The following is a 17,210-nucleotide window of genomic DNA, read 5'->3' on the forward strand; positions in this document are numbered from 1 at the left end:
ACTTGTCCCAAATATTGACTGATTTAATTTCTTTGTAAACAATTGCATATAGTGACATGGCAACACACTGCTTACCAGCATTCACGCCAAACATTAAGTCATTACCTTGATTAAAATCAGCATGGATTGTACAAGCAGGGTCAACTATATCATTTATAGTCCTAGGACCTGGATTTTCCTCCACATCATTTGAAAGTCTTAGTAATAATGGCACATAAACATTATTATAGTATACCATTTGAACATACCATAAGCATAATTCACTGTTTTTTTGGCTCTTATTCAATTGGCTTTTGAGATAAGGCAAGCAGAATACATTAAGGTAAAACATTAATAGTAATTGATTCCAAAGTATACCTTTAAGACGACACAGACTGTTGCGACAATCTGTAAAATTGTGATGTGAACCAATCCTGGCCCGATAAACTTCAATAGTCACACCCATATTTATGGTCTAGAACTCAGAAACCAAATGTCAATTCTTGACTTTTTAAAGTGTCTTATTTGTCAGTAATTTGCTGCAAGTCGGCAGATAATATTTGGGTATATTATAAGGTCGTCAGTATTTTTGTTAAAAAGTGTTGTAACTGCAAAGTTGGCAGCAATGTCAAATAGTTTGTTTGAGTATACCAGCACAACGGCTGTCGTTTTATATACCCGCACAATGGCTGGGTTCAATTTCAATACCCGCACAATGCCTGGCTGGGTTCAATTTCAATACCTGCACAATGGCTAGGTTTAATTTCAATACCTGCACAATGGCTAGGTTTAGTTTTGATACGTGGCCTTTCACGTAAATAGTACTCTGATCTAAAATGACGACCAGTGCGAGCAACAATGGCTCCAGTTTATTTGATTTTGATACGTGCACCTCCGACACGTAGAGCGCCTGATAAACCGTCAGTGCAGGCAAGTTTGCCCCGAATATATATGTACGCTCCAATAATCCGATTGTGATCGAAATTCCTCGAACACAGTAGAAAAACGAGCGATAAAAATAACAAATGCCACAAAAAATACACAAACTTTAAAGCACTCACCTTCGCTTTAAATTTGACAAACGTCGTCCTTCGAAAAAAACGAAATTTTCCGGAAGTAGAAGAACCATAGGCAATCGTAAAACGAACGTACTGTTCGTCATCTTTCGCATATCCGACGATTGCCGAAGATTGCCACAGACACACACACACAGATCCGGACACTTTTTCGACCACATAGTGGTTAGCCGCGCATGCGCAGGCTACCCACAAAAAGCGTATTTATTAAATGTATTAATTAATTAATTAGTAACAGAATGAACCATTCATAGTCGTGTATTTCTGTGTTAATTAAGATTTAATTACGCAAATTGTAGCTAAGGATTTTATTCAGCTGGCGAACAAATAGGCACAATCATGTTTTGAAATATCTCATAGAGCAGACCGTACAGTATTTTTTAAATTCAATGTGTTGAAACCAATATTTAGGGCATGCAGACTAACATTCAAAAAATCCCGAAACTAGCACCTTTTTGGCTCTCGTAAACTCAAAGTTAAAAAATGAAATTAATTAATGTTTTGCCGTCATGCATATCAAAGCCGATATGCATATTAATTATTATTTGGAACAGCAAAGGTGACGTACTCTGTACTCCTTAGCCAAAACGACTAAAACAATCCAACACAGAGTATATTAGCTGAATATTGACCTGAGCGCGAGGTTTGTAGCTACTGTGAAATATCAGACCGCGAAGCAAGCTTTTTAACATGGCAGGTTTATTATGCTCGTCTACAGTAGTGCCTTTTTAGCCCAATTTACACAACCAAGCCTATTTTCATACACTTCAATGATGCCAGAATTCATACGTCAGGCTCTATCCCAAAGTGAAGACAGACTTCAGACCCTCTGAAAGTATGGTTCGAGATCGTTTTTAACGAAACAAGGAAAAAGTATTTTAAGACAATTTTTGCCGCCTTTTTTGCCGCTTTTTTTCCACAATTATACACCATTTAAAATGTATGTACATGATGACTTACTGTACCTGTTGTAATGGGCACTTTAAACCCAAGAAGAACAATTTTAATAAATTATACATGCAACTTCAACTATCAGTGTTAAAAAACTATAATCTTAAACATGATTGCGTGCTTACTAGCTATATATGCTTCCTTGATATGTATATGTAGTTGTTGAAATAACGCTTGATAGGGAATTGCAGGTGAAAAAATTAAAATGAAATTAAGAAGGATATCACGTATAGTTTATATGATTTCTATATAATAGTAATTACAATATTGAAAACTATAATAATAAGACGTTGTTTTAATTAAAAAGGCTCGTCTAAAAATTAATATTGTTTACAACATCGGCGTATATATTTAATGAAAAATAGAATTGTAATTTTTAAATTTTGCGAACTTTGTCCGTTGAGCAGAGCGATTTGTCAAGTGAGCTTGTGCATTGTGCTTATGAAATGCTATTGGTTGTTTTTTCGCGCCAAAGGGAAAAGGAGTCTAATTGGTTGGAATGATCAGATCAAATGATGTTCGCTTGCGATATCGGGTCCAGTGGCGGATCTAGCGTTAGGCAGAATAAATTAAAAGGTTTGTAAATTAAAGTCTACCAATGCGCGATTACGATTTTGAGCTGTAGTAATTTATTTCGCCTAAGCCAGAATCCGCACTGATTGGATCTAATATGTACTGATGCTTTGGAGCACCAGAACATATGTTTTTTGCCAAAACCGAAGACACACGTTGATCAGTGCGAACATTTCCTCATTAACTTTATTTTATTATTGATATACTAAAACAGCTAAATCTATTCTATTTAAAAATTGATAAAATCAAATGTATTAGTCGCCCTATCTCTTTTGAAGTCTTTGAAAAGTAGCTAGTACTGACTTCATCTTTTTCAAAATCAACCGCAGCCCGCTCAGCAGTTGACAATAATATGTGAGACGTAATAATATTAAATCAATTTACATGTATAAAATAATTAATGGTCATACAGCTCTAAGTTTAAAATATTTATTTCGAAGATGCAATGAGGGCGATTCCCCCTATGATTTTCGAAATCGTAAAACGGATTTAATATTACCAAAATCCAAGTAAGAATTTCTGAAAATAACTTTCAAGTACAATGCATGGAGCTTGCCATTGAAATAATTTACCTTTTGAAGCAAAAACTGCCGATTCTATTCAATCATTTTAAGCGGATAATAAAATCTACTTTGAGGTGAAGCTGACCTGTCCTCATTCTCATTATGTTCTTTGTCTATTGCATGTTTGTTGTATAATCTGTTTGTTATCCCTGTACAGTACGTTCTATGCAATCAATTGTTTGTATATTTTTAATGTAAATACGCCCCTCGAACAAAAACTCGAGCTAGGTCTTGGAGTAATAGCTGCTGATATAAATAACGTGTTTATTTTTTAACCTTGAAGTTGACTGATTTTATTAAACACAACAACATATACAACAAATTTAGTGAGTAAACTATAAAAATTCTAAATTCTGTAGGCCAGATCGTGCAGTTATATCCCTCAGTGGCGGATCTAGGGGTAGTCGGAATAGATTACAAATTAAATTCGGAATCCCATTGGTAGATTTTTGGCTAAAAATATTCTTTTGAAATCCATAACGAATAGCGTTGTTATTAAGGTGTTTTGAATTGAAATTTGGCTAATTTATTTTGACTGCCCCTGGATCCGCCACTGTACACGCCATTATACTTTAGAATTTCAGTGTACGTCCGCAATTCCCTAAAAAGATTTATATCTTAAGGTGTATTTCCACCCAATGTAAAATGTCGTGAGATCGACTATGTGCCATTGTTTTCCTTTGAATTGAATCAAGCTTGAGCTTGATGAGCTTTATTGAACACACCGCAAAAGATAGCGATCGCAAAAAATCAATCGCGCGAAATTTTTAACAATTTAACAGCCTGTCATTGTCATCCGGCAATGAAATAGCAAATATTGTTACCATATATAGCAACAAAATCACGGCAAGTCGGTCGGAAACAGAATGCGGGTCCAATATAGAAAGAATATCCAGATTGTGACGAAATAAAGCAATATTACTGAACGTTTTCATTCGGTTATGTTTATCTTTTGAATATTTTTTATATAATTCATTTTGTTTGAAGATGATATACTTTGAAATTAAAAAGTCGAACATTTACAGTCTCAACATGAATTGATTCATTCCCGTTATGCAAATTTTAAGCCAATTCGTTGCAATCCACACTCGAATCTTCCTCATGACCACAATCGTGATCCGTGACATGTCGGCAATCCCAAATATAAGTCTCGTTTCCAGAACATTGCAGGTCATCCAACAGTATTGGACCATTTCCTTCACCATAACGTGCTTCTTCATAAACCTTTTTAGCTCCACTGTACCCCAGTTGTCGGCAAATTACATCACCATCTTTGATATCGAAATCATCATCACACACTGTCCCCCAACCATTGGACGGATAGTAGACTTCTACACGACCTCTGTTAGCATCACTTGTGCCAACCAATCTTATTGCTTTTGATGAATCTAAAACAGTGAAATTTTGTGTGGGAGCAACAAGAACAATGTCATCACAAACTTGTGCTTCATCAAGGACATAACAATGATACACCCATATTTAGGTTTAGCTAACGTATTAAACTATTAGAAATTGAATGTTCTTACAGTCCACAAACACCTAAATCAGGCGGGTTACAAAAGTTTGGCTAACCTGACGACTTACGCCTGTATTCAAAAAGCTTACTCACACTCACACTCATTGAGTGTGACATATTAATTTTGTTAATGCTGATCAATGAGAAAGTTTTCTCGGAATAGATGGAAAGATATAAGGTAAATTACTGAAAATAGGGCTCCTATTCGGCTTAAAATACCGCCATTCAAACGTTATGAGAAGATTAAGATCGCCCACTCAATGAGTTTGAGTGTGCTTTTAGAATACAGGCGTTAGTCCTACTATATATAGGCAAATTTTAAATTAATATTATTATCCATAGATAGACGGAAACTTAGTGAACAATATAAATTTTCCCGTGAGCAATAATTTTTGCAATCCTAAAAAACAATTCAATATTTCCGTGCAATCATGTATGTTATTCTTTGAGCCCCCCTCCCCTCTCTTTTATCATATTTGAAAAACTCTGTGGATCAGTGGTCATCATTTATCTCGGTATAAACCGAGATTCCACTGTACACTAAGTCTCGAATATTTTCTTAATTAATCACCTTGTGTGTCCTGGGTCAAGACCTTTTGGATGCAGCTTTCATTGTATTCCTATGAAAATAATCATCTTTATTTACAAGATACAGTTGCAAATAGGAATGACCATAATATTTATTCATAAATAATTATCCAGACTGCTTGAAAATAGTAATATGCGTAACCTAGACTGTATAGTTATGTTGGAACCTAAGTATATGTGATGCAGTAAAATACCATACGTACCTTTTGTGGGTTGACGAGGTAAACATAATCATACGCAGAGTTCATTTCTAAAACATCTTTCGAAGAATTGTAAACAACGTCATGTAACATTTCACAATTTGATTCATTCAGGAAACCACAAGTTTTCTTGTAGTTGATTGATCTGCAACATGGCTCGCTGGCACACATTTTTACGCAATATACCCAATCCTCCGCGCTTATATTGTTGAAAACCGTTGCATTCAACCTGAAACCTGGAAACGTGTGAACAACATGAGGCCCTTATGTGAACAACATGCGGCCCTTAAAGATGAGGCCCTTAGAGATGAGGCTCTCACGATGACAACTTTAGGCTGCCTAAATCGCAATCGTACGAAAGGGAGAAACTACGTTTTCCATCAAGGGATAACGAAAAAGAATCACGTAATGTCATCAGGGGAGCAGGCTTTTTGCCAAATCATGCAGCTGAGTTCAGGATTAATATGGCAGAAAGGTTTGCAAGGCTACTGACGATGACGAAACTACAATGCAATCATGCACCACAAAAGCACTGTGCTGGAAAAGGTTCCTATATACAAATAGTCTCACACACTCTAAAAACATCCTGGTTAAATTTAACCAGGAATGGGTCATATCTCGACCCGGAAATTAATCAATATGCCATCGACGCATTCCTGGTTAAATTAACCAGGAAATCCTGGTAGCCTATTTTGACCTGGAAATCCTGGTTGAAGTTAACCAGGTCATGTTGGTCAAACTGTTACGTAAGGTAACCAGGAACCTGGTAAATAGTATGTTTTGCGCTTTCGCATAATATCAATAATATCCAGTTGCGGAATTAATTATGCTGCAAAGCAGTTGCTGCTGCGATCTGCTGCGAGATTATTACATTATGAAAAAATTGCTGGTCAAACTAGAAGCTCTTTTATAAATTGGGCTGAAATTAAATGTCTGGAGCTGACGTACTTATCAAAAGGTGAGCACAATTGTTTCATAATACAAAAAATATATTTTAGTAGCATGATAAAATATCAACAAAAGCATCAAAATGCATACATAAACTTCTTAAAATTGTTCGTTGTTCAAACAATAGAAACAGCATCCTTAGCTTTATAACAGTATAAAGTATTTACAGTGAATAGGTAAGTGTTCTCTATCACGCAACAAATACTTTTACAAATGCAACAAAATGAGTTGGCATGTTAACAAGAAAGTTATTTCATTGCAGCCCTCATAGCAATTACAGCAGGCGAAGTCTTTCCTTTCTGTTTATCCTCAATTCCATACAATACTTTTTGTATGAACTCCCATGTAACAGAACACTGCCATGGGTAGTGTACATCTAAGATGTAGAACAGCTTAAAGCAGACATCAACAGCTTTAACTAGGCTGGTCTGTTCCAAACCTTGTCCATCAACTACAACAAAAACTTGACTGGGAGTGTCTCGAATACCAGTAACCAATATAAACGGTGATCGACTTGCTTCCTCTAGGTACTTCGGCATATTTGTGCCAATCTATATGTAAAAAAATTACTCTTTTGCCACTACTGTAGTACTACTGCGAGTGTAAACAAACTTTATAATTCCTTATGAATGCCATGGAGTGACTGTTTTTTTATGACTGACCACTTAGCAAAAAGCTAGTTAGACTTACAGGTTGAACATCCAAAAAAGATCTCATTGCTTCATCAATGCTGCATCTTCTTTTATTATTTCTTCCAGTGGGAAGAATACATGGCAGGAGATTGATGGCAATGTTCAACTTCTGTTCATCTATATATATAACAATTTGAAAGATTTCTCAAACTTTAAATATACAGGCAGCTTGAGACTGCTGATATGGTTTTTGATAGGTATTGAAATTTGGGACAAACAGTTGATGGTACAAACATCTTCTACTGCTGACCCCAATTCAAAGTAAGAATATGTAAAAATGAAATGTAAAGCAATTAGTGTGGTAGAGAGGGTAAAATATAACCAATTTGATGCTCACCAGATATTAAATTTTCTCTAATGACATTTAGGTATGATATCCACTTTGTTCCAGATTGTAAATCTGCATATGTCAACATCTTTTCAACAAAAGCAGGTACCAACCTAAGAAAAAGGTTCTCTGCCACATCTGGATAGAGACATTTGAAATCCATTTCAACCTAACAAGAAAGATTAAGGTATAATATCAGTAATAACTGATACCACATTTGAATACATTTTGCACTTGCTCATTTATGTTACATAATAATATATAATTATCGTACTACAGTACATGATTTACCATGCCTGGCGTGTCAAACAGTCTGGGATATTCGAGTATAATGCCACGTATAGGTAATTCTGAGTTCTCCCTAATCCACTTAGCTCGATTAAGAACAGTCCTCTTCATGTATGCATTTACAGTTGAGACTGGTTCAGTATGTTGTTTCAGCCACTCTTTCATTCCTAAGTGCTCATTTTCGGTTGTAGTGGATTCTGCTTAAGGTCGAGAATGAGCAATTAGTAAAATAGCAATTTGATCAAATACACAATTGCCAAGTATAGTTGCTAGCATTTATATATTGATGTACCTGGCAATGCTGTTACTGAACTTATTAGATTTGAAGGTGTAGAGATTTTTGGTTGTCTAATTGGGTTGTGTTCATTGCTGCGTTTTCGTACATTTCTTAGCCTTTCTTCCAGCCAACCAGTGGCGGAGTGTATACCTTTCCCAGGTGTGTACCATGCTTCCTAAAAGGCGCATTTAAGAAAAATGTTAATGGTTATTCTCCATTGATATTAAAAATATTAGACTATAGGTTTAAAAAAGTAGCTTTCTTGTTGAACTTGCTACAAATCTGCCTTAATTGCTTCACAAATTTATGTTCTATATTGGTGATTAATAACACAGTAAGATAGATTCACCAGTACGTTTGTGTACAATACATACAAGCAGCAATATATTACAATACTGATCATACAGGTTGTACTGCTATGCATAAAATATGTACATGCAATTATATTGCTGCTGTGGCTTTCAACTCTATACCCCTTCAATAACTTACATAGCCACAACCTTCGTCATCCTTTAAAACAGGGAATTCTGTTATTATTTCTCTTGCCATGCTGATCTTCACCTCTGCTGTTGGCCTATTTTTTAAAAAATACCGCTCCTTTGATTTGACAATATATTTCCTGTTTACATGTTTAAAAAATCTCGTCTACTTGCACTCTGGCCTTATAATTTTTTGGATATCATAAAATATTAACCTGTCTCCATAATTTGCAATAATATCAGCAACAAGTATCTGGACCATTTTGATCCTCTTTTTCCTGCTCAATTCGCCTCTATCAAGTTCTGTCAGGATGGCATCACCTTCTGTACTGCCTTTCAGAATTGATCTGACATTCTTAATGGAATAAACATAGTACATTGTAAAAAATTATGAGCAAATTAGAAGTAAGAGTAATAGTGTAAACTTAAAATGCTAGTTTCCACTTACAAAGTCATGCTTGGATTTTTTAACATGTCGAGCGCAGTTTGTGTCTCCAAGTATTTCGGTATTTAAGGTTACATTTAGAGGTCTCTTGGTGGTTTGCAGTTTCGTGTCATCTCCTCTTTTGGAAGTTGAAGGAGTTGAAGATGCCAAAACAACACATTCTGTGCCCCCCCTTTCAGCAGTCTAAAATGATAAATATATCTATTAGTATATCAAGGGAGCCAGTGTGAATTTCGTCATGCCCATAGAATGTAACAATAATAATTTTTAATGGATGAATAATAATAACAATCCTTTTGAAAATGTTATATTACTAGTGTATCATTTCAATCGGTCAATCACCTCTTCAGTATATATTGTCTTCCATCCTGGGGTATAGTACCTTTGTCATAATTTTTTTAGTTATGCAACGCAACTTCTCTTGTAAAAAATGTTAGCTTTCCTGTCTCAGACCTCTCAAACTACTGCGCAATGCCTAACATGCACGAAATAATGTAATATCCTAGAGGGAACTATATTTTGCTTAAGAAAATTGATGGTTGAGACTCTTAAAAACTTGTGTGACGTACGTCAATTAAGTTGTTTGCAAGAATTTCCAAAACTGACAAGAATGGACCACTTGCATAATAGACCAACTTTTGATTCAGGTGACAAAAAGGGAATTTCCGAAAAGTGCATACAAAACTTGTCAAGTTTGACTGTGGAATATTGTAAAGTGCCGAATATATAGCCATGCAAAGTTGGCGAATTTTGTATACTTTTGTATTACGGCCGGACGTGTGTAGTATTAGTTACACGCTTCCAGTCGTAGTAAAAAAGTATACAGAATTGGCAACTTTGGATGGCTATATATTCCGTACTACTTGAGATTTTGCAACCAAACTTGGCAATTTTACTAATTTTGGTATGCTCTTTTTAGCTGTGGTTATTATTTCCTGCTTGTCACCTGATCTGAAGTTGGCCTATTATGCAAGTGGTCCATTTCCAAAAGAAGTTACGTTTTGGTTAAAATTATGACATAGATACTTCAGTGAATTCTGTGACGAAGAGCAACATAGGAGTGTTGGTCACCCTCGTTGTAAGACTTGGATGCATGATACGGGTAATAATCATATAAGTTGTCAACGGAGACCATAGACCATGAAGTTGCATGTGGTTGGTGAATAACATATGTGTGTGTGTGTCTGTCATATCGGATGGTAAGCCATTCCTCCGTAATTAGCTTAACACTGCTGTTTTCTGTGACCATGACATAAATAATTTTCTGAAATACAGGCAAATAATCAGACTTCCAGTTACAACTAGGAGGTTTTTGCAGTATTTGATACCATGAACTATTGACCATTTGGCAACGTAAACTTCTTCGAATAAACGGATCCCTAATGTTCTGCTTAAAAACTCTGCTCTCTCTAATGAAGCAACAATTTCTATTGATCCAGGACCTATTTCAACATCCCTTTCGACCAGGTCTTTGCCACTGATAATGTTGTAACACAGATACATTTGTTGTCTAGAGCACAATGTTTTCAAAATGTTTCTGTAGTTGCAAACAATATGGCCTAACCGCTTGAAAAAACGGTGTTTGGCCTCAAAACGCATAGTCCAATAGTGTAATAACGGACCAAGCAAACGCATTTGTTCCGGGTAGTGTGTCATAAAGTGGTGTTTAGGTTTAGAGTACGACCTGGGAACAAATCCAAAAAATGCTCATGGTGATCTATGATTAAATGTTTTAAAAAGAATGTCTCTTCAGTGGTGACTTGAGGAGAAAAGATAAAATCCATGCATTCTAATAATAGAAGTAGAAGCTCCAAGTGTTGGTGTCCTTCAGGTACTTTATCACCAATCATCAGCGGCAGGTACCGAATAAGGCACCACATCTGTGACGCCGTCTGTCCCGATGCACTATCTGGGTTTTGCAGTTTGTTGATAGTTATTGACGATGGTTTGTTCTTGAATCTGTAGTGGCATAGTCGAAACTAGTAATTCTACTGTTTAGTAAATCCAAATCGAATAGACCTTCCCCAATTAGATTTGCCAAAACAAGGTGGACCTCTACACCACACACGCCTTCTAACAAATCATGCATGACATCAGGTGCATAGTTTGTAGTAATGTGGAAGTGTTGAATTTCGTTTAAAAGACAAGGTGCTTTCACGCCTGTAACACCTGGATCGTTTATATGTAAGTCTTCTTCATAGTTTTCAACATTCCGAAGCTGGTTAGGACGTGCAGTTGGGCTGGTTTGCATTTCATTTCTATGCATTTTGCAATGTCTACAGTAATGATTGCTGACAAAACTTTCGACAAAACCAAGTATTCCGTTCACCCCTAAGTTGTCACCTGTAAGCTGTGCAACACTAACACGTACAACGCCTTTAAAATCTTCAGAATCAATGTATAGACCTTCTCGCTCGAGTAAGGTGATGTCATCGACAACTGGTTTCAAGATGGGATCAAATCCGTACTGCTTTCACATCAGCAGCATTGTATAATGTAATCAAAAAACAATTACAGAGGGATGAACGAAACCTTGGAGGAATATTGAGTAGGGTACAATATATAACGCCTATTTTATGCAATCCGGCCTTGGAGCCAAGTGGATTTGCAATCTCGCACTCATCTACATACAGCAGCAATCTGATATTCTTTGGATCTGCAAAAAAAATTTGCTCTCTGCAAAAGAGTCCATCATGGAAGTCTCGCATTACACCATCGGTGCTTGGATGATATTGTAAAATTGCCCTCATGAAACCCTTACTTTCCAAGACACATTTCAAGAGCTCATAGATTGGAACGTACTGAAATGTTAAATGCTTGGCAATTTGGTCGACATGGCCTGTTTCAGGGTTGTTTCGAGGATAATATGCAATACCCAATGGGATCTCGCGCGGCTTGACATAATAACCACTCTCACAAAAATATTTTTGTTGTTGGTGTGCAGTTTCCAAGCGTTCAAAAGGATTTTGAAGTTGATCAAATTCATGAAGAAGATTTTCTTTACTAATCTCATCATTGATATTTTGTCCCTGTAAAAATTGCTCAGTTTTTGCTTTCAATGAACCGATAACATCGGAAAACAAACTTGAAGTCTCGGAAACAACATGGTCAACAGTTGACTGCACAGTGCTACTTGATGCTTTCATTTTTGCAAGAAAAATTGCAGCTGTCTTTGTAACATCTTGTGCATAGTCAAGTTGTCTTTGACCTTCGACTGGAGCAGCGGGTATTGGGTTCGGTATTTCAATACCATTAATATTATTATTAAGATTTAGATCAACAGGATCGACATCATCATCGTCATTTGCTCCTCCCTCCATATCTCCATGTTGATTTTCAATATGTTTAGTAAGAGCCGCCGAGTATCGAAATGTTCGCATACAGCCATTTTGGCCACAGGTAATAGGGCACGTAAACATCCGCCCGACCAAAAGGGCATGCTCATTTTTAAGGTGCCAAATCAATCCTCTAGAATTTTCCGAAACAGGCTGGTTGCATTTGGAACACGTGTACCGTGGCATGTCACTATAGAATGACAATATCTTTCGTTATAGAATTTCTCGAAGTAAGTTGTAAAGGACAGAGGTTAACGTTGCCTAATGCGGCATATGACAATGCGTGGACATATGACAGATTTAAATAGTACTGATCACTGATTAGTAAATAGGTAGCGTCCGAAATGATAAACACACTCACCTGATATGAAACAGGTGAGATTTTGTTTGTCGCCTTCCCACCCCATCCCTCCGCCTCTACGCATTAGAAAACCCCTGCCTGTGTATAATGACCACTACCCATTTTTTATTATCTTATTAGTCATGCATCCAATTCATTGAAAAACATCGTTATGCACGTTAATAGTTCTTAGTCACAGAATTCATCAATGCCAAAAATGCTGCTCCCAAAATATTTCTTTCATCTATTATTTTAATAGACAAGTGAGTGAAGTGAAAAAGTCTTTCAAAGATTGCAGAAAATCAGGCTCTCTAGTACACGGTGGTAGTATGGGCTATTTTTTTTTCTACAAAGCGAAGAAAAGAAATCGACCCGGAAAGAGTTCGACAATGGCCCGTTTGATTGGCTAGATTGTGATTGTGCTATGACATACAAGGTTAACTAAAATTCTTCAACTACAGAAATCGATTCCTTAAAACAAAACTTGTCAAATAGCTAATTTCGTTTAATTATGAAATATGCATTGGAAAATATATTGCTAGGGAAAATACCTGAAGTTCTTGTAATTTTTTCTGCAGCTTGATGCGTTGCCCAACTGGCAAGTTCATTTCTTTTAAAACGCTTTCGTTAAGTAACATAAACGCTTCTTCGTCTATCATATTTTCTGCCAAAAAGGTATTTTAAGGCGTTATTAAAAGTCGTGAAGACAACACTGAGATAGCTTTTACGCTTTCGCCGTACAAATATATCAATTTCGTCTGAATGTCAATATTTAAGTTGTTTTTTGGCGACTTGGTACGGTAGAAAGCCATAATATGACGCTTAATATATCTTTAGCTTTGACATTGTTTTCTTTCTAGATATTCTGGCAATTGAAATTGAATATCGACAGAAACAAATCTCTAGACTTCAAATATACCAATTAGTTTCGAAAACGTTCATCCTTCTAGCCTCTTTCGTACAAATATATTTATTACTTTAGGTATTTTTTACAGTGTTAAAACTTCAAAGTTTCGAAAAACGTATCGGGCTTTGTTATTTTTTCGCTTAAAACTCGCTTATACATATGAAATATCGACAGAAACTAAACACTAACCTTCCAATATATCAGTCAATGATGAGAGATTCCATTCCTCGAGCTTTCCTCGTACAAAAATGTCCATTTTATGTCTTTTACGACTACGAATATGATTGATATATCCACTGGCGCTGCGAAGCAGTCGTCAATAGCAAATTGGCGGGAAAAGAAAAAAGGCTATAGGTCCCCCAAGACCTGAATTTTGTATTTGAAAAGCATACCTCATTTCACTGATCTCATTATATTATGATTACATCATTTCAAAACTAAAAGCAGAGCGGAAAATACCGGAAATCAAATCAATCATGTCCATGGCATCATGTCCCATCCCAGTGAACTCAGTTTTTCACCACCCACATTTGTAGCAACTAGCAAGGCAACTAAATAAGCTGCAATATAATGGCTTTAAAAGCGTCATCATTTATAAAAGTTTTCAAAGATCCTATATTGGTGAGAGTATGTTTTGCTTTTGTTACTTTTATAAGTTTCACTATTTTATTTAGTAAATTAGTTGAAGTTTTGAAGGCTTAATATTCGTGCATAAACATGTGGATTTGCAGTCTCAATCACCGTAATTCATTTATTTGTTCAATAGGCCTTTACTGGAAGCTTATTATAATCGGGGAGGGGCGGGGTGCAAAATGTAGGGAGAGTGCTTTCTTAATTATCCGAAACTGGGTACTGTAAATGCACCAATCCACCCATTATGAAAAGCAGAACAGTAATCGATTTCTATCCTGAGATTGTATAGAAATACTCTTTGTATTCATTAAATTTGTAATCCATATACTTATTTATAAAAACAACAAAAGTGCATTTTGTGTAATACAATATTCAATCAGCATTTCATTATCAATTATAGTCCCATGAAAATATTTATATATTGGTTTATATATTGATGCAAAGAATGTATCATCAAATTGATTTTTCACTGACTTTTTCTAAAATGTAAACCCTTGGAATTATTTCCCTTTTATTAGAATTTTTGGAGGTAAATCTGAGAAATGCAGTGCCTGTATGGGATGTATATAGATATATGTAAATATATACATAATATATCTAATTGGACTGCTTATAGGGAATATTGGCCAGGAATAGTAATAGCTGTAGTTAGGCTCAAATACCCCCACTCAATTCTTTCATTGTGGTGGCATCCTTGTTTTAAAAAAATGGCGTGCAGCCTATTAGCATGTTCCCTCTGTCCTGACCAGTACCTCTGCCAGTACCTGCCTTGGCTACCCATATACATTGTCTTTTCAACAAGATGTGCTGTTCTTGAGATCTGCAATATGTAGGCTGACTTGTTTTTTTAATTAAACTATGTACAATTAGTTTCTGGTAATTATCTTGTTATTTTTATTCTAATTATTCAAGATTTTTAATTAATATAAGGCATAGTGTGGCCATTAAGTGTTAAAGTCAGAGGTGTAATCAGATTTAAATGATATCTCCTAAAATTAAGTATGAAAACATGATAATTGATTCAAATGCTATAAGCCTACAAATTCTTGCTGAGCATGATTCTACATGTTATACAAATTAAGTGAATAGTTTATACCCTCACAGAGGAAAGGTCTATTATTCCAAGTTTAATAGCATGAGTATGCTTTAGATAAATATATTGCAGTACAAAAGGAAGGAATATAGCAGTACAAAAGGAGGGAATTGGGCCTTTTTAAAGGTAAAACAGTAGGGAAAAGCCCCTTTCTGTCAAAATTGTAACATTATTATGTAGTGTCCTGGGGGGGAATTATTTGCCACTTTAACCTCTATAACTCTTTCCATCTGTTTCATGATTTCTTAGCAACTTTTTAATGGTTAAGTACAAATGTGCATACAGTTTCTATTGTATGGTAGGCTATACATACAAACTTCACACCTTAAACAATAACCTGTCCTGTAATTTAATAGTTTGTAAGGCTAAAAGCTATATTTTATGTCTTCTATGTTGAGATTCCTTTTCTAATTCAGTTAGGATATTGCTTTTTGGTTGGCTTTTTATTCAACGCAATAAAATGTAAAGTCAGCAAATACAACAGCTATCCCCACGTCTGAGCAGAAATGGTTTAAAACCAAGCAATTAATTTTTCTCATCTATCAACTACCGATATCAACAAATGATGGCGAGATAGCCATGGCTAAATAGACTTATTAAGCGAGAAACTAACTTTTCGCCACTCTTCGCCGGCATTTGAATGCAATATTTTATCAGTATTATCTGGTATTAACGTCAAAGCTGTTTTGTGACACGGAAAAAGTTTCTTCGTGAAAACCTCTCTTCTTTCCTTTGTTTCTAAAGTGAGGTATTCGAAGAAATACAGGCCACTATATCTCTCCATTTAGGCTAAAATTAACAGCCGCCATTTTGTATTTTCGCTTCACCAGGAAACCTGGTCAGTCGGGTTTTTGTTTGTTCTACCAGGAAAATGACCAGAATCCTGGTTGACTGAAATTTATTTGACCCATACGTGGTCAAAAATTTTTGACCAGGATATCTTAACCAGGTTGTTTTTAGAGTGCAGAGTTTGAAATTCCCAAAGGACTTGAATATCGGTTCAAATATTATATCTTACATGCATGCACTTTATTATAAACGTGTTCCTTTATTTTGTCGTCTCTTTGACGATTGGTATGATATAAAAACACCTTTTTTCTGGGACCTCTTGGGGAAGCAGTATGTTTCCGAGCCTTTTAACTTGTGACTATAGTCACATGAGTACAAGATCTTGCGTTCTTGCCAAGCTTTTTCAAAGCAATTATCATACACTTTCAAAATTACTACAATGTATACACATTAGCATTGACTTAAATTTGAGAGGGGTTTGTTTTTTTATACACCCTGTATATTAAGGTTATCAATAATAAATGGTTGAATTCCTGTCGATTAAAAAATAAAATTACGAATTTCTTTCAATGGAGAAAATCCTTTTAACACGTTCATCATTTCGTTAAATTATCTAACATCATCTTCGCATGCTGTCCTATTTCTGTCGACAGGGCGCAATCGCCTGCAGGAGGAACGATAGTGTTATGTCGACATCAACATTAATTTAGACAAAAAAAAGCTGATTAATTTCATATTTAAACAGAGTATTTTAGCTGGGTTTTCGACATTAGAGGTTGTCAAAAGCAGCTAATCCATATTTAATTGATGTCGCATATTCAGTTCTTCAGCATTATTATATCGCAACCGATTTAAATCTATTTTAATTGATATGCAAATAAATATATTTTGATTGATATGCTGCCATCATTCATATCGAATTGTTTCAGCAGCGCTATCATCTTTTTTTATATAATACAATATCATGATTTCAAAGCTATTATTAAAATGAGACATTATAGATAAAAGACATTATGAAAAGAAAGAACTCTGTTAAATTATTTCCTCCATATATTACGGTATATATATATAATGGTCTCATATTGATATAGAGAAGGTCGACTTAATTATTTGTTATTTTATAGCTACTTCATCGAAATAAGTTAAGGCTTACCTTCAAGACTTGAATTGAAGCAAAAGTTCATTTCGTTGTCATTGTGGACAAGTGTAA

At 35.5% G+C, this 17,210-nt stretch overlaps 1 protein-coding gene and 1 long non-coding RNA gene across 2 annotated transcripts; one reads left to right on the forward strand and one right to left on the reverse strand.

The window, feature by feature from the left end:
* The first annotated feature begins 6,319 nt into the window (after window positions 1-6,319).
* Window positions 6,320-13,135, forward strand: LOC114540250. The gene is made up of 3 exons (XR_003689014.1): window positions 6,320-6,404; window positions 7,455-7,601; window positions 12,838-13,135. It is a non-coding gene; the product is annotated as an uncharacterized LOC114540250 (long non-coding RNA).
* LOC114540249 lies at window positions 7,612-13,257 on the reverse strand. Its single transcript, XM_028560533.1, has 6 exons — window positions 13,130-13,257; window positions 8,907-9,086; window positions 8,674-8,813; window positions 8,469-8,553; window positions 7,995-8,154; window positions 7,612-7,899 (listed from the first exon to the last, which is right to left on the reverse strand). The coding sequence occupies exons 1-6, from the start codon at window positions 13,235-13,237 to the stop codon at window positions 7,688-7,690; spliced, it is 885 nt and encodes a 294-aa protein (XP_028416334.1). The 5' UTR covers window positions 13,238-13,257; the 3' UTR covers window positions 7,612-7,687.
* Between the last annotated feature and the right edge of the window lie 3,953 nt (window positions 13,258-17,210).

Source organism: Dendronephthya gigantea, unplaced genomic scaffold (genome assembly GCF_004324835.1).
Source record: "Dendronephthya gigantea isolate DGI-Jeju-01 unplaced genomic scaffold, DenGig_1.0 000226F, whole genome shotgun sequence".
NCBI classification, from domain to species: domain Eukaryota; kingdom Metazoa; phylum Cnidaria; class Anthozoa; order Malacalcyonacea; family Nephtheidae; genus Dendronephthya; species Dendronephthya gigantea.